Genomic DNA, 18,709 nt, shown 5'->3' with positions numbered 1-18,709 from the left:
CTGGTGTATATTCACAAACAGAACCTCATCCACAGGTACATCTGCTTATACCTTGCTGTATCCCCCCACTGCAACGATTTCCACCCTGAAGGCCAGTTATTGGGAGATTTGGGGTGAGTGCTTAGTTGTGCCCTGGAATTATAGCAGGGTTTTCTATATATCTAGGGCCCACGATCTGATCAGCCTGATATCACCCACTTATCGGGGAGAGATCAGCTCGTTTGGCGACATCACCAAATGAGCTGATCTCCCTTTGTATTGCCACCTTTACTCTTGCACTCTCGAGCCTTTAAATCTAAGGGATCCATTACTGTGTGCAGTTTGAATCAGACAGAACGCTGGACTCCGGCAGTGGGGTGTATGTATTCTTCCATCCAAAAGCCATGCTTGAATACTGGTTCCGGTACTGGTGCCACATGAAGACTTGTTTTATCACAATCAATGGGCAATGGGTGCAGAAAGATAAGTGAATTGTATTAAATTGTATGGAAGTTAAATAATACGACTCACTTGCAGGGTTTGTATGTTCATTTCCAAAAATCTGCTCAGGGGACCCTGGCTTTGAATGGGCCAAGGACTGGACTTGGGAAGTATTCTCAGGAGAGAGTGCTAAAAGTATTACATGTATAGGATCTGTTATCTGGAAACCTGTTACCTGGAAACCTGTTATCCCGAAAGCTGCGAATTACAGACTCCATTTTATCCAAATGCCATTTCCTTTTTCTCTGTAATAATAAAACAGTACCTTGTACTTGATCCCAACTAAGATATCATTAATCCTTATTGGAGGCAAAACCAGCCTATTGGGTTTATTTCATGTTTACAAGATTTAGACAAGGTATCCAAATCCAAATTACAGACCCATTATCTGGCAAACACCAGGCACTGAGCATTCTGGATAACAGATCCTATATAACCAACCACATGCGGTATCCTGTTGGTCATTTGGACTAATTCCATCTTTTGAGTATTATACTCACGCAGAAGTTTTACACATGGAGACTAATTAGCCACTGATCAGGCACCAATCTCATTTAATAAAAATAAAATAATCCTGTTAAACTATGGAATTGGAGCGAGTCACGGCTCTGCTTAAAACAAAGTTGTGTCAAAGTGAATGGGGTTGTCTTTCCGTACAATGCCATGGAACCGGGCATTCAGCCAGATGTTCCAACAGAAATGTATAGCTGGTTGGGCATCACTGCATAACACAAGGTGACCTTTTTGTTCCCAAAAAAGTCAAGAGGTTTGGGGGTCAGCAGCGGGCCACACCTGTCCTGTAGTTGGGCACCCTCGCAGCAAACATCCCAATTAACCATTAGGAAACATTAACCTGTAGGGATCCACATTTGCTCCTGTATTATAAAATGTTCATGGCATAACCAGAATTACAGCGCCCAAAACTCACGGGGGTCTGTGGCCTTGTACGCAGTTCAACAATAAGGCACGGCTGGTCTCCAGAGCAAAGGCCATTGGTCTCACCGCTCATGTCCAGCAGGGGGAGACAGCTTTCACTGAGGACATTGTTTATCTTTCTGCGGCCCTTTCGACTTCCTGTCAACAGGCATGACGCCGGTGTATTTGGCTTTAATGGCGACTTCCCAGCTCTTCTTCTCCATGGTGTATAAGCGCATGGCAGCCTGGGCATCTTGAACCTAGAAATTTAAATACACAGAAATAATGGTTGTGCCCATTCCTGCAGGAACTGATTTCTACACCCAGGCCAATCACAAAGGAGAGGCCGGGACGCTAATACCCACCGAGCAGTGTTCCCCAGTCTGCACCTTCACATTCAGGATTTTCTCACACAGCAGTTTCAGGGACGGGCGCCCACTCTAAATAAAGGAGACTCTTTATTAGCACATGGGAGATGGACAGAAATGTAAATGCAAAACCTCAATACGAAGAGATTGAAGTATTTGTTTAGTTTACCTTTACTTTCTGCTTAAAGGGTTTGTATTTCTGGGTGTCCCTGATGGCCTTTTTGGGGTGATCTAAGAAAAGAATCTGCATAAAAGAGAAAAACAATGACATAGGTTCCCTTATACACCATCCCAGTTTCATATCAGTATATGAAAGTAGGGTTTCTTTTGGATTCTATGGACATGCTACTAACTCTGCCATCTCCCCCATCACCCTCCAATTGTGTTATTGTTCCCTAGGTAGCTAGAGAAGTGTGATTTTAGTTGGATTGGTTCCGCCAGGTGAATAAACCCACCCACGAGCCGTTCAATTCAGTTCAAGCATCAGGTTTGTACCTTCAGGTCATTGTGCACAGCGTGTCCGACTAGGGTTCGCCCTCTGAGAATTTCTGAAACCTCCTTCTGAACAACTTTAAAGGGTTCCCCTGAAACGCAGCAAAGGTGCAATTTTAGTGTTGGTTGAGATATCACTGAGCGAGGTGCAGATTTGGATCAGACTGGAGGAAGCACTTACCCTTCTTCACGTCCTCAGGCCTGATCCCACTCACTGCCGTCCTATAGTCGGTCACTCGTTCCGTTGGCTTGACATACTTGTCATACACACACTTGCCAAACAGATTGACAATGGAGACACGGGCTAAGATACTCTCCTCACCATCCATCCCCACTCCAACCATCTCACAATCCATGGCAACGGTCCGAGTGAGCCTGAAACAGAACTTGCTTGGTAACCAGTCAATAGCACACACCCCTACAACATGCCGTTGTTCCGACTTACCCTTCAAAAGCCCTTTCTTTCACAAGAATCTTATCCACAGTGGGAGACCTTGTGTCCGTGATCCCTTGCATCTCACGAGCCACGCGTCCAGCCTCTGGCCCCAGGGCCGCCTCTATGTCATCTGGATCCACATCATCGTACCAGATATCCACCCTGCACCAGCAAGTAACCATAGCAGGGAATGAGTGCAACGTGAATACGCTATGACAAGTGGGCACAAGACCTGTTGAATATGGAGGAAACTTACTTTGGAGGTTGTGGCTGCGCCTCCCCTTGAGGCTTCTTTCCTTGGTGCTCCGTGTCTGTGGCCTCCGCCATGATCTTCCGTTTCTTTCCTTTGCTCACCTCGTCGGACTTCTCGGCAGCTTTTGTAGGTGTTGCTTGTGAAGGTGCCTTGGCTCCCTTTGCTATTGCAGATACACTAGTTATGCCACCATTTATTTTGTGGCCACTTTTTTGGGGGACGGACTCCTCGGTTTTCTTCTCTGAGACTTTCTGGTCTTTCTTAGGGCATTTAGCCAATGTTGTTGCAGGCAGTGCCTGGTTTTCCTTTGGCTTCAATAACTAATGGGAGGAAACAGAGGTGACAGGGAAGAATATAAGCAAATTTACCGCAACTTTTAACACTTGCCTTGTGGCATCGGCTCTAAAAGCGTAAACAGAACAACAAGAATTAAAGGCTACATTGGCCCGATACTGTAATAATACACAGGAGCCATAAATATCCAGTAAAGGATATCCAAATAAACAGCGCTTAATAATGTCATCAGTTCTAATCGGTGCTTAGTGATGTCATCAGTTCTAATTGGTGATTAGTGATGTCATCAGTTCTAATAGGTGCTTAGTGATGTCATCGGTTCTAATCGGTGCTTAGTGAAGCAATTTCGGTTGCACGTGGATCTTGTATATTATAATAATGATGTGATCCCTGTTGTACAATATAACAGCAGCAGGGGTATTTCATAAGGGCAACATTTTGGGGTTCCTTCCCAGAATGCCTTCTGCTTGGTTATAATGGGAAAGTCCAGTACAACTTATTAAAAGGGCGGTTCACCTTTAAATTAACTTTTAGTATGATGTATATATCAATATTCTGTGACAGTTTGCAATTGGCCTTTTTAAAAATGTTCTTTGTTTTTTTTTTTTAGTTATTTAGCTTTCTGTTCAACAGCTATCCAGTTAGTCATTTTAGCAGCTATGTGGTTGCTACAGTTACTTACCCTAGCAACCAGGCAGTAGTTTGAATGTGAGATGGGAATATGAATAGGAGAGGAACTGAATAAGAAGTAATAAGTTATAATAATAAATTGTAGCCTCACAACGCAATAATTTTTGGCTGCTGGGGTCATTGACCCCCACTTTATAGCTACAAAGAGGCAGAAGGAGAATAGAAATTGTCAAAAATGATAAAAAAAATAATGAAGACAAATCACAAAATTAATAGGAATAGGACATTCTATAGGAACGGTTAACTTAAAGGTGAACCACCCCCTTTAAAGATACATCGGTTACTTATGGATCCCGCGCACTTACCTCCTGCAGCGCCTTCCAGTTGGATGAGAATTCCTGGGGCCCCTTGGGGGGCAGCAGAAGAGAAACCTTTTTAGTTTCTCCTGTCTTTGTAGTGATTTTAGGGTGGTTTTGCCAGAATTTCCTCTGCTTCTGCTTCCTCTTCTGTTTCGGAGTATTTGCGGTTTTTCCCAGAGAGCCACTGCAAGGCGATTGGTCCTTCTTCACTTTGGCTTTTGCCATTGGTGCCCCTTCATTAGCCAATCAGGGTCAAAGCTTAGTGATTTCTATATTAAAAAAAAAAGGAAGGGGAGCTTAAGCCACATATAAAAGTGATTATTTTCATTGTGTAGTTTTATTTCTAAATGACACTGTTTACATTGCAAATAATTCACTCTACCATGTAAAATGTCATTCCTAACCCAACAAGTGTATTTTATTTAGTTGTAAAATTGGTGTGTAGGTGCATCTCAGGTCATTTTGTCTGGTCATGTGCTTTCAGAAAGAGCCAGTGGAATTACTTTCTGACAGGCTATTTCTTCTTCTCAGTGTAACCGAATATGAGTTGCAGTGGGACACATATATTTTTACTGAGTGCTGTTCTTATATCTACCAGGGAGCCATTATCTGGTTACCTTCCAATAGTTCTGCTGTTGGGCTGCTGGGGGTGATATCAGTCCAACTTGCAGCGCAGCAGTAAAGAGAGACTGAAGTTTATCAGAGCACAAGTTGGGTTTGGAAAGTATCCGACAGTTTCAATTATTAAAGGGCACAAATAAGCAGGGGAGAGGCTGAGCTTAATGGAAGCCACTGTGGGTTATAGACTAGTGGAGAGGAGGAGCCAATCATGTTCAGCACAGCAGTGCTATTTGGAGGTGTCAGGGAGACAGGGGGGGCCCTGTTACTGAAGACTGGGGTACAGCAATATAAAGAGCCTCGGTGCCACATAAAGCGCATGGGAGGTGCCAAGCAGGACAGACACAGCTGAGCCCGTTTCATGTTACTGGATGTGCGGCCCATCCGCAGCCTGGAGAGTAGGTATCAGTAAAGTAACTCACTCACATGGAACATGCCCAGCGATTCCTGCAGCTCTGCGAAGCACCTCGTCCCAGCAGAAAGCGGCTCTGCAACTTAATGCTCCGATGCCCCAGTTCTCCCCATGCCTTCAAACTCCAAGCAAAGCGTGCAGGGAACAGGAAGCCGTCAGCAAACCTAGTCCGCAGCCGACACAGCGTGGCACTTTGGTTCCGGGCTCCTGCGCCCATGCGTAGAGCGACACAAGCGCCTATTCCAGGGGGAGATTGGGGGAAGCTATACTAAAGTAACTCGGTCTCCGGCTTTCCTTGGCCCAATACACTCACTTCTTGCTCTGAATATTCCGAGCACTTCTCTCACTTTTATTTTTATTTGTATTGCTTCAATTCGCTTCTCCATGAAACTTATTTTTAACCTTCAGCCGGGGGTCTAGTGATACAAATAACGGGATAGGGTTTTAATGAAGATTAGGGAAGCCTTAGCTGCAACCAAAACCTTTTCCCAGAGTTGTACTGGGGGTCCTGGGCCCGCACCGCTGGGTTGAGTGTCATGGGTATTCGTATCACTGCATGGTTGCTAGGGGAATTGGTGACCCTAGTAACCAGATTGCAGAAATTGCAAACTGCTGAATAAACAGCCAAATAACTGAAAACCACCCCAAAAATCCCTCTCTACATCATACTAAAAGGTAATTTAAATGTGAACAACTCCTTTAAGTGTGTTCACATTGGCTCCTGAGGATGGAGGGTAGGTTGGTGCCATTGGGGTAATCCTGGCCCAGGCCTAAATGGGGGCCTGGCTGTGCTGCACTTTTCAAAATACGGCCCTGTTGACTGCGCCGAAGCTGCGTCACCTCTTCGGAAGTCCTGAACAGTAGGGGGTGCATAATCCCTTATAATACGTGAGTGATACTCAGAGTTCCCTGTATAACTCAGCCAGCAGCCTTGTGCCTTTATATGGTTACAGAACCCCTCAGTGACTTCTAATGTCCTTAAAATTTACAGTAGGGGGTACATTATCCCTTATCAGGGGTGCTTCGTAAATGAGGCAAGTTGAGGCTGTCGCCTCAGACGGCAGCGCCCCACTAGGTACCAGGGGCAGCAAAAATGCTGCTCCTTGTACTTTAAGAGCGAATTTCCGGGGGGGGGGGGGGGCAGCAGCAACTGCTGCTGCCTCAGGCGGCGGAGGGGCCAGGATCGCTCCTGTTCCTTATAATACATGAGTGATCCCTGTATAACTTAGCTGGCAGCCTTGTGCCTTTATATGGTTACAGAACCCCTCAGTGACTTATAATATTATCATTTATAGTAGGGGGTGCATAATACCTTATAATACACGAGTGATACTCAGAGTTCCCTGTATAACGCAGCCAGCAGCCTTGTGCCTTTATATGGTTACAGAACCCCTCAGTGACTTCTAATATACTTATAATTTACAATAGGGGGTACATTATCCCTTTATAATACACAAAAGCCATGAATATCCTGTAAATTATATCCTTATAAACGGTGAGTTCTGATGTCATCAGTTATAAACGGTGAGTTCTGATGTCATTTCTGTCACATGACTCACTGAAATTTGTGTATTATAATAAATAAAGTACCCCCAGTTGCAAAATATGAGGATATTATAAGTTACCTCGGAGTTCCATGACCTGTATAAAAACACTCGGCCTTCGGCCTCGTGTTTTTATATGGTCATGAAACTCCTCGGTAACTTATAATATCCTTATATTTTACAAGAGGGGGTACTTTATTCACTATATAATACATGAGTGATCCCTGTATAACTCAGCTGGCAGCCTTGTGCCTTTATATGGTTACAGAACCCCTCAGTGACTTCTAATATCCTTATAATTTACAGTAGGGGGTACATTATCCCTTTATAATACATGAGTGATCCCTGTATAACTCAGCTGGCAGCCTTGTGCCTTTATATGGTTACAGAACCCCTCAGTGACTTATAATATTATCATTTATAGTAGGGGGTACATTATCCCTTATAATACATAAGTGAGACATGAGTACTTCCTGCAGCCTCGTTGCATAAAATGATTTAGCAGTAATTTCTTGTTACCCCACTGGGTGGCGCCAACAGACTGAAAAATACAGTTGACTGGCAGTTCTAGTGGAAGAGGTTCTGCAGTGGCTGTTGGCATGCATATAAAGGAATGGGAGGGTAATAGCAAATATAAGGAGATGGGGGGCTCGGCTCTATAAACAACCAGGGACCTGTGATATTGTTTATTGAACACTGGGCTATTAAATCAGTTCGGTTGCCATGACACCCACACAATAACCTGAATTACGCACTCTGTGCTATTGTAACATCAAATGGAAAGCAGAGAGAAACAGCTCAGGGTTCAGGGAATTGAAAAGAGAAGAAACGGTAATAATCAGGTGGAAGTGCGTCTAAATGACCCCCCAGGGCCCCCAATTCCTGTGTATCCTTGGTGCTAATAACAGTACTATAATAACAGTTTTATTGATCTTCGCCACTTCTCTGCCATTGAATCCTTCTCCCACAGTGACACGGCTCAGCTACAGGAGCTGCCACATTAGATAATAAGGGGCTGCGTGTAGCTCTAAATATATCGCACAAATACCAACCACCCCTTTCACTGATGGAGGAACCCGTATTGTACAGCTAATCAGCTCTGTCCATTGCTACAGGTATAGGATCCGTTATCCAGAAACCCTTTATCTGAACCACAGAAAGGCCATCTCCCATAGACTCCATTATAAACAAATAATCCAAATATTCCAAGATTATTCCCTTTTTCTCTGTAATAATAAAACAGTAGCTTGTACTTCAGCCCAGCTAAGATATAATTAATCCTTATTGGAAGCAAAACCAGCCTATTGGGTTGATTTAATGTTTACATGATTTTCTAGTAGACTTAAGGTACTGAGATTCAAATTACGGAAAAATCCATTATCCGGAAAACCCCAGCATTTTGGATTACAGGTCCCACACCTGGTACAATTATGGAGATAAATAAACCTCCCTGAAGGCCCAGGCAAAAATAACTGAATAATAAAATCACAGAGATTGGATCTGATTCACTTTGAAGTTCAGAGAGTTGGTTCATGAGTCGAGCATGGCTGGTGCGTGGATAACAGGGAGAGACGGCAGTGGGAGAATGTGGGGCACCCCCTGTATTGGCCCAGGGAATGCTGTTGGGGTGCACAGTGCCTGCTACTGTAAAGGCAACTCCTGGGTCTCAACTACAAGAGGTCCTCTGCACTCAACCCATTATCAATATATTTAAGACAGCGACATTTTGTGCATACTGCTACTAAAAATGCCTTACCCTTTAAACAACACAGGGATTGTTTGTCCATATATTGCAATATATTTAAGCTGGCCAACTACGTCAAAGTCATCCCATATCTGGCCAGTCCTTCGCTCAATTTTCATCTGATTCATTAAGAATTCAATTGCTTAATTATACATTTTACAAAGGGACTAAGTTTTACCTGCAACTTACTAGCTGCTTTCAAAGTAAAACTCCCAAACTTGGCTGCCCTTTTATTAGACACCAGGGCTCCCACCCTTCCCAGCTATAGTCAGGTGATCCCACTGGTGTCTAATAAAAGGGCAGCCAAGTTTGGCAGCCAAGTTTTGGGCTTCTGCTGCATAGTCCCTGCACCTTTTCACCACTTATACTGGTTACACACACCTGGGCACTAAGCCAACAAGTAGGGTGAGAGTGCAGATAGAAGTGCAAGATCTTAACCAAGAATGGAGGACAATTCAGTTATTTTATCCCTTGCTGCAGCTGCATGGCTGCCTGTTTTTATGTACCCCTGTACCTGTAATGCGGCACTGAGTTAATACTGTATAAATCATTTCTTACACAGCTATTTAGTCACGCTCTTCCCCGGCACAGATAACATTTATAGGTATTTTAAGACTGCCTAATGTTCTCCCTTGTGTGGCAGCTGGGGAGGGTTTATGGCATGGAGTTGAACGTCTTGTCTCCGGCACAAACCTAAGACTTGCATCCGCTCATGAATGTGGATGCTCTCTATGGCACATTGTCTGTCCCCAAAGATGGCACCATGGATCCCTCCGACACGTGCACCACCTTGGCAAGAGCAGCGACTGGCCGAGGAGCGCAGGCAAGTGAGGGCCTACATTTAAAAATACTTGCATGGAGGGTTGCGTGCTATATTTCCTGATGCACAGTATTTATGATGCCATCCTCAGTGTGTGTGCCAGTGTATGGTCCATTCTGCCCTCTGCAGGTTATTAAGAACTGCCCAGTGACTGGCATTCAAGTGAGATCAGATGAGCTGGGAGTCAGGCGGGTGGTGGGAGTAGAAACAGAACATGGCAACGTGGAGACCCCCTAAGTAGTCAACTGTGCTGGTGAGTAGGCAAAGGAGGAGCATGGCATTTAGAGAGGCATGTGATGGTTTCATGAGTAGGACTAGACAAATGGACCTGCAGTTATGACAACATAGTCAGGTTCCTCATTGGAAGCATCAGAAGCAGATGGGTATTAAGCCAAACAAACCTTTTGTCTGTGTCTGTGCCTTTAGGTGCCTGGGCTCTGAAACTTGGCCAATTGCCTGTCTTGGCCAATTGTCAATGTCCCGCATGTTGCCATTTTGGCTGCCACCTGGCCGGTATTTGACTGGCCTGGCCAGTAAAAATTATGGTTTATCCCAATGTTATTAATAGGGAAAAAAGATAAATGTATAGGAAGGCCGGTATTTTTACCTGGAAAAGGTGGCAACCCTAGTTGCCATACACCATGCGTACGTGGTCACTGAGAGGATAGAGGGCATCCAGGTCTCATGCATAGTCTCCACCCAGTTGGTTGTTGGGGAGGGGATCTCTGAAACAGCAACCAACCAAGTTGTACTTTCATTAGTCTCACAACCATTAAGGCTCACTTTTAGTCTGTTGTAGAATGGCCAATTCTAAGCAACTTTACAATTGATCTTCATTTTTTTTAATAGATATGAATTATTTGCCTTCTTCTTCTGCTGACTCCAGCTTAAAAATAGTAGGTCACTGACCCCCCATCGAAAAACAAATGCATCTTTTGATTCAGGCCTCTCCTATTCAGTAGATGGTTGCTAGGGGAATGTGGATCCTTGCAACCAGACAGCTTAAATTGCAAACTGGAGAGCTGCTGAATAAAAAGCGAAATAATACGCCCTTTTGTGTTGGAAAACAACATCTCGCATCGTGCTTAGAAAGGAGACAGGGTGCAGTCGTCCTCCATTGGATAAATGGGAAACCCGTCGTGAGCCTGTGCCAGGGCTGCCGTACTCACCCACGGTAACGTTGTGCACAAATTGGCTCTGAATTCCATTTTCTATTTTTTTTCTGCTGTTTATTTTTAGAACATGCCAAATGTTCGGGACCACAATGCCTCCATGTATCTGCATCTCCAGGGCAATGCATTATCTGTGGGAGGATATGAGTCAAACCCAATATTTTGGGAGAAGGTGAGCCAGCGATTTGCTGTTCTATGATACCATGTGACCCATTTCTAAGGTTAATTTTCCCTTATAAAAGGTGTCGGATATGTTTGCATTTGGGCTCTTTGACCGGGACTGGGATGTTTTCCTTTAGCACATCCAAGGCGCCATCAGCAGAGTCCCCACCCTGGAGAAAACCAGTATTAAGTCCAACATGTGTGGCCCAGGTAACCAAGAACATGGGATAATGTAGTTCTTTATTGGCTGCATGATCCTGCATCTGGTTATTGGGTGCAACCTACCAGTGCAGTGGGGAAGCATGTGTGTATGTAGTTTGCCTGCTTGCTGGGGGAAGGCATTTAGGCTTGGACTCTACACTTCCTGCTCAGGAGGCTACACTATGCTATGCTCAGGGCCCAGAGGAAGTGAAATGGGCACCCAAGGCCCAGCGATGCACCAGTCAACATTCCCCTGCCCCATAATTTCAGCATCTGACCCCCATTCCATTAAAGTGACAATGACCTGCTCTGGGCATTTGAAGACAAAATTTTATGTTCCTGATTCGTCTGGAACAAAAAAAAAAAGTCTAGGACTGGATTATTATCCCCTAATGACGCTGGGTTGTGCCGACGTCTCCGACAGCGGGGACATAAAGGCTGGGAAGATTAAAGAATGTTCCTCTGCGTGACCTCTAGGTGGCAGCAAGGTGCAGTCAGGAGAGTCACTAAAACAGGGAGTTAAAACTAAAACCTTCATCTTCAGCAGCTTTCCTAGCAAGGTTCAAATGTTGAGGGTGCGATGACTTGCAACCCCCCCCCCCATCGTTTTTCTAGTACAGGACTTTAAAATCAATGAATTCTCCCCATTTTGCTGCTTTTACAACAGGAACCTGGAACATTATTTATTGTTCTTCAATTTTGTTTTTTATAGTTTTTGATTTATTTGACTTCTTCTTCTGACTCTTTCCAGCTTTAAAGTGGGGGTCACTGACCCCCATCTAAAAACAAACGCATCCTTCCAATTAAGCCTCTCCTATTTATATCCCATTAGTGCTTGGTTGCTAGGGTAAGAACTAGAAAGAACTGGCTCACTGGATTATACATGGGCGCCCTGAAAAGGATTTGTTTGGCTATGATATCAGGTACTTAACTTTCCCTTTTGATTGGGTCCCTATGGACATACGGTTCACTGATAGCAAGAGGTGCAATAGGCGCCAATGTTACCATGTTCCCATTTCGAAAGCAACGCTGCCTCTGTAATAGCGTAAACCTCAAAACAATGTCGCTCTATTAGACAATCACAGCCCATCCATCTCACCATGAGCTCCGTCCTAAGTGCCAATTAAATTCATCATCGCACTTAATGTATCGCCACTAGCGATGCACCGAATCCACTATTTTGTATTCGGCCGAACACCCGAATCCTTCCTGAAAGATTCTGCCGAATACCGAACCAAATCCTAATTTGCATATTACTCACTCCTTAGCACCCGGAGCAGTAGCAGGAGGTGTATCGTCTTGCTGTCAGGGTTATGGATGGAGATGTCAGGGGCTCAGCTAGTTAAAAGCTTCTCAGAAACAGCCCACAACGTCTTTCTTGGCTACCAAAGCTGCAATTGATTTCACACCGCGCTATGTTATTTTGCAGAGACCCCTGTTAACTCTTCAACTGTGAACTCCTGGTGGCACATCTCTGATGCACGAGAGCCGTCTCTTATGTAATTACAGCAGCTAATTATCATTCCCTTACTCCCAACTGTACCCTCTTTGGCCTGATAGCTCCACTCCCTTGGACCTCCTTCTTCTCCTGCATCTGATGATCATTACAAATACAGTTCCTTTGCTCAGAGGTTGCCGGGCAATAGAAGAGAATATAAAACCCTTGTCACACAGTGCAGCAAACCTTGTTATTAAATCTATTTCTGTCTAATTATGCCCAAGTGGAGGTGAAAGTGTCCAGCAGAGGAGGAGGGTAAGCCAGGACCAATCTCAATTTCTGTGGGATATCATCTCTTCCCAAAATGGGAGCAGAGAACTCAGGAGCTGGATGCTCTCAGGGACCATTGACATTGCAGATGAAAATTATTAATTTAGCTTGACATACCATTAATTTCCCTTCTGTTCATGTAAAAATATGTGAGACAGGATTCCCAGTCTGCAGTGTAGACCTGTGTGCCGCCATTTTTTTCTGATGTCTAAACAAAGCCACCCTCAGTCTGTTGTGTTAAGCAGTATTTTAGATTAAACAGTTGGATCATCCCAATAAGGTCCACCATGTTGGTGGCCAAATCAGGAGAAGATCTGCTCATTTGTTGTACTTGCTAAATCAACTGATTGTTCCTTGTATACCTAGTTTTAGTGTGCTCTGATTCTAAAACTGTTAAAGATATAACATATTATATATATTATATATTACATGTACATCCTCCACCCTGCGCAGGAGATTACACTGATCACTGACCAACCATAATCACTGGATCCGGGAGAGAAGTCACGAATCCTATGCTAAAAACGACGGTATTGTTTTTGCTTACGATGAACCTCTTTCAGGAAAGAACACGAGAAAGGACCCATTGCATGAGGTACTGAATATAAAAAGCAGTCTCTTCTAGCAGGTGTTAACACTGATAGAGCGTTAGGAACAACAAACTATGTAGAGTTCATCAAAGGGCTTGGATGAACTGTTTCTTGAATTGTTCCTAGATAAATGTTTCAACACAAGACAACACAATTTAATGAAGGAACAAGATGAATGGTTTATCAGAGAACTTTAGCAGGAACAAGATAACACATACAGTAGATGATTCAGTGGAGGACATGGATAGTTTTCTGAAGTATCTAATTGAAGGTTTCGTGTAAGTGAAGGGCTTGGATGCACTGTTTCTTGAAGGACCATGGTTCAACAAAGGACTTGGGCATGCAATTTAATGAAGGAACAAGATGGCTGAAGAACCTAGATTAATTCTGAAGATCATTCTAGATGAAGAGTTCAGTGTAAGATTTTGATACACTGTTTAATGAAGGACCTAGATGTATTCTGAAGGATCTAGATGCAGAGTTCAGTATAAGACTTAGATGTACTGTTTAAAGGGCATGTAAAGGCAATAAAATAAAATCACATTTTTACTTTCTATAATGAAAAAGAAACCTATCTCCAATATACTTTAATTAAAAAATGTGTGTCGTTTTTATAAGAAAACTGACTGTATGTAGTGATAGGAATTTTCAGACGGTCCCTAACTGCTGAGCAGGGAAACAATCATATTTATGAACAGCAGGGGGAGCCCCCTCCTTACTTCCCAGCCATGCAGAACTCAAGAAACTTTGTTTATGACGATCCCTAAGCAGCCCAGACCATACTGAGCATGTGCACAGTCTTGGTCTTGCAAAGATGTTTAACAAAGTTATAAGATGGTGACCCCCTGTAGCCAACTTTGAAAGCATAAATCATTTGTTTGATTAGGCTTGTGGTGTAGTAAGTTCATATTTATATTTAGTATACAAAATACAGCATTTCTAGCCTTATCCTATTTTAGACTTTACATGCCCTTTAAGGAAGGACCCTGATGAAGTCTGAAGGATCTAGATCAGGGGTCCCTAACCTTTTTTTACACATAAGCAACATTCGAATGTAAAAAGAGTTGGGGAGCAACACAAGCATGATAAATTTTTCTGGGTGGTTCAAAATAAGGGCTGTGGTTGGCCATTTGGTAGTCCCTATGTGGACTGGCAGATACAGGAGGCTTTGCTTGGCAGTACATCTGGTTTTTATGCAACCAAAACTTAACTTCAAGCCTGTAATTCAATAATAAGAACCTGCTTTGAGACCACTGGGAGCAACATCCAAGGGGTTGGGGAGCAACATGTTGCTCATGAGCTACTGGTTGGGGATCACTGATCTAGATGCAAAGTTCAGTATACAACATAGAAATACTGTTTAATGAAGGACCTAGATGAATTCTGAAGGATCTAGATGAAAAGTTCACAGTAAGACTTAGATACATTGTTTAAGGAAGATCCTAGATGAATGGTTCAGTACAGGCTTTACAGACCAATTAATAAAGGGCCAAATGTGGACGATTCAGAGAAGGACTTAGTTACTGAAGAAGCTAGTTGAATAGTTAATTACATGTCTTTAATCAATTGGCTCAAGGAACAAGATGAATAATTGAGAGGTGGACTTTAAGTTACAGAACTTTTTGGGCTCCATCTTAAAGTGACCTAATTGAGTCTAGGGGAAGAATAGGGGTATTCGGTTTAGACCATCCAAGTTTCTTATTAATAGCTGAGGTCTTTAGTTACCCTTTAAAGGAAAGGTTGGACTGGCTGTACCTTAGCAATTACTTATTAATATGGTGCCTTGCGCTGGGGGACATTATCCGCCACCTTCTTCTGATTTCCATTATCTTAACCTGTCGGCTTTATTCCTCCTTATTACAGGGGAATAAATACTAAATGGCGTGGAGCTTGTGAGATTCCATTACAGTTTAAATTAAACATCTTCAGTACACCTCCAAACTCTCGCTTTAATAACTGACGTGTTTGTGCTTGTTTTAATGACTCACTCTCTCTTTACACCGAGATTAAAAAACATAAAAATAAACATACATTTCCCTCGTTACATTAGCGGAGAAGGCGAAAAGCCAGCAGGGTGTTTGTTGGTCTGTATTTCACATTAAATGAATCAGAGTATTAAAAAAAATTAGATTTGCCCATAGAGCTGGGATTTCATGTCTTTGAAGGAACATTCCGAAAATATATTTTTATGCATATGGGAGGAGGGAGGTGCCATATTGATCCTCTTACACAGCAAATTATGAGAGTATAGCTTATTGTGTACCCAGAACATTCCTTCTCTGTATATTTGTATTTATACATATGGGAGGAGAGAGGTGCCATATTGATTCCCTTAGAAAGTACAGTATGAGGGTATAGCTTATTGTGTGCCCAGAACATTCATTTTCTGTATATTTGTATTTATACATATGGGTAGCAGGTGCCATATTGATTCCCTTAGACAGTACAGTAGGAGGGTATAGCTTATTGTGTGCCCAGAACATTCCTTCTCTGTACATTTGTATTTATACATATGGGTAGCAGGTGCCATAATGATTCGCTTAGACAGTACAGTATGAGGGTATAGCTTAGTGTGTCCCTATAACATTCCTTCTCTGTATATTTGTATTTATTCATATGGGAGGGAGGTGCCATATTGCACAAAGCTGTCCTCCCTGCAGTATTGGGCCAGTGCAGGAACAGGCAATATAAATCATAGCAATGAAGACATTAAGGGTGAAGGCATTTTGGGCCCAGTCCCAGGGATACGAGTAACAGCCCAATCTCATATAATGTATAATATGTGCTGCTATTCGCACTGGGCACATGTAATTCAGCTATGGACACAGCTTTGCTCTTGAGTGAATCTGTACATAGTGTATAATAAATACGCCTGTTAGCGCTCACCAGCATGGGCATTGTGGTGTACTCACTGCCAGGAGCTCACTGCCACATTTTCAAGGAGCATGAGGCTAATTAGTCCATTGGCCTACTCCACAGACATTCCGTGTGACCAATCAGCAGTGGCGCTAACACACTGAGGATCATTTGATTTGCTTGGAAACTGATTGATGGGTATGAAATATTGGAGCCCTTGGGGACAACGTTACTTTGCCATTACCCCCCCCCCCAGATAACAGCCTCCATATTGTGTATTGGCAGGAGCTTCTGAATGAAGGCTGTGTAGTGTATATCAGGAGCGGCACGGCTGGGAGAGGCAGGGATGGTAGGTACGTCCATCCATTCTGCTCACTTATTGCACCCAGTCCTTTTGCACTCTCAGCACAGGTCCTTGTTCTGCTTGCACCCATTCCGCTCTCTTATGTTTCGGCAGGTTTTGGACTACAACTATGACAGTGCCTATGGCCTAGAACCCCACTGGGATTACAAATATCGCCAGTTGTTGGTAAAGGAGTTCACCTTCAGCTTCCCGCTGCATCATGATGTAGTGGGTTGGAGCAAGGGCGCCTATGGGATATCCATAGACCCTGTTGGGGGGCAGGTTCAGTAATTAATCAGTGGGGGCAGTAATTAATCAGTGGGACAGAGTTGCTGGGGGTATAGGGAGGGGCACTAATGTAAAGCAATAAATATACTCAGTCTCCTGTTCCCTTTGCTTTAGAAGGCGCAATGTGTTTTCGGTGCTTTCCAAGTGACCAGCTGGGGTGCAGTTTTTGTTCTGTTCCTCTCCAGCTCGCTCTCCCTCTATAAATAACATTTTCTAATTATTCCCTTTAAAGTGCCCAGTTCCTCTCCTGGGTAAAGTACTCGCAAAGCAGATTGGAAAACATTTGGTCGGCTTTTATCCTCCTACTTACTGCGTTAACTCTTTCAGCAATACTTTGTCAATGCCACAAATTGACACCTTTTTGGCACACAGCCCAGACATTCCTATAATGCTCAGTAAGACAGGGATGGGTCTTGTAACCCATAGCAACCAACCAGCTGTTATTTTACATTGATCTGTTGCAGTTAGCATAATGAATTCTGACTTCTGATTGGTTGCTCTAGGAGACTGGACAACGGCATGGGTTGGTGGTGTAACTAGATGTTACTGGGACCTGCAGCTAATACATTTTAGGACCCCCCCAACATATCCAGAAGTTGTCCTGTTTTACCAATATATGTTGAAATTACTCATTGATTAGGGCCTCATGTGACCTTATACCTCCTGACCCCCCCCCCCGCAGCTGCAAATTCCAGGAGGTAACTGCTGCCATATTGCCCTGCTTCCACCATCTTGCTCTGCCAGAGTAGTTGCCCCTATTTACCCCTGTTACAGACAACTCTGCTCCCATCCCCTGCTCCAGTGTGCAAAGGGTTTTTACACGCACCTTCCGTCTCCTGTCTTTAATTTAGAGTGCTATGATAAAGTGACAGCTCATCAAAAGCCGCAGCGTTCTGATACATGTGACATCGGCTACAGAGTTGGAACAGCGGCAGAGAAGGGTAAAGCCTGTCACGGTTCAAGATGACAAGCCCCCTTCATGAAAAAGCCATATCTCTGAGATAATTAGGAGACATCGGGGGAATAAAAAAAAGGAACATTTCCGTGATTGTCACATTGTGCAAAGGACCCGGTAATCAGTTCGGCGCTGGGGTGCTGTGTGCAGTAACAGGCTGTATTTATCCAGGCTTAACATCTGTTCCCTAAATCTATTTATGGTCTTATTTTTATCTCAACAGAGAGAGAGAGGAGTAACAGTTAATTTCCACCCCCCCCCCATTCCCATCCCTTTAATCTTCCTTCCCGCCTGGTATAGAGATAAGGATAAGCAGGTTTACTTTGTCTTTCTCTCTCTTCCCCAAATTCAGTATTACCGCCCCCTTCCACTTCTCGCCAATATTCATCTGTTGTGTTTGATGTTCTGTCATTTCCAGATCCAGAGAGAATGCTTCATGTGCAGGAACCAGGCAGCTCTTTTCAACATGTCCTACTTTGGGAAGTTCTACCTGCTTGGGCCAGACGCCAGGAAAGCAGCTAATTGGCTGTTTACAGCGGATATCAACAAGCCCACTGGTAAATTGAACAAACAGCAGCGAAAAGCCTCCTCACCTTGAAAAAGTCACATTTAATCCGGTTAAGAGAGGGAAAGAGCCTGTTGTTCTGTTAGGGCTGCCTTGTTGCTTTCAGGGACAATACAGGGTGATACATTTATTCATTTATATATATAATATATATGTACGAACCCAGAGGGGCAGCAGCCCTATACCTGTAATGATCCAGGCCTTTAAAGTTGCCTCCCGGCAGCTCTCCATCTTGGATCTTTTTAGAAGGGTCAGTGGCACTGCACATGCTCAGTGAGCTCTAGGCTGCTCTGAGCTTAGGGGTCGTGGGAAAACATTAGCAGAAAAATAGGTTACATCTTTCATGGGGGCTGATTAATATTTTATTCTGGTGCAGAATGCTCTGGTTTCTATTCTGCCGAGTAATTTGTATCTGAATTATTTACCGATCATCCTGGTGTTAGG

The 18,709-nt window shown here is 43.6% G+C and overlaps 1 protein-coding gene and 1 pseudogene across 2 annotated transcripts; one reads left to right on the top strand and one right to left on the bottom strand.

Annotated features, from left to right (window-relative positions):
• Nucleotides 1-1,017: 1,017 nt before the first annotated feature.
• rexo4.S (REX4 homolog, 3'-5' exonuclease) lies at nucleotides 1,018-5,479 on the bottom strand. Of its 2 annotated transcripts, none has more exons than XM_018231835.2 (9): nucleotides 5,268-5,479; nucleotides 4,234-4,496; nucleotides 2,948-3,264; nucleotides 2,701-2,853; nucleotides 2,437-2,630; nucleotides 2,259-2,347; nucleotides 1,933-2,007; nucleotides 1,761-1,835; nucleotides 1,018-1,655 (listed from the first exon to the last, which is right to left on the bottom strand). In XM_018231835.2, exons 2-9 carry the CDS (start codon nucleotides 4,450-4,452, stop codon nucleotides 1,512-1,514), a joined length of 1,266 nt encoding a protein of 421 aa, XP_018087324.1. In that variant the 5' UTR covers nucleotides 4,453-4,496; nucleotides 5,268-5,479; the 3' UTR covers nucleotides 1,018-1,511.
• LOC108700500 lies at nucleotides 5,272-18,337 on the top strand (annotated as a pseudogene).
• Nucleotides 18,338-18,709: the final 372 nt, after the last annotated feature.

The sequence above is a fragment of the Xenopus laevis genome, chromosome 8S (assembly GCF_017654675.1).
Source record: "Xenopus laevis strain J_2021 chromosome 8S, Xenopus_laevis_v10.1, whole genome shotgun sequence".
In the NCBI taxonomy this organism is placed as follows: Eukaryota; Metazoa; Chordata; class Amphibia; order Anura; family Pipidae; genus Xenopus; species Xenopus laevis.
This window is presented reverse-complemented; position numbering and strand designations above follow the sequence as displayed.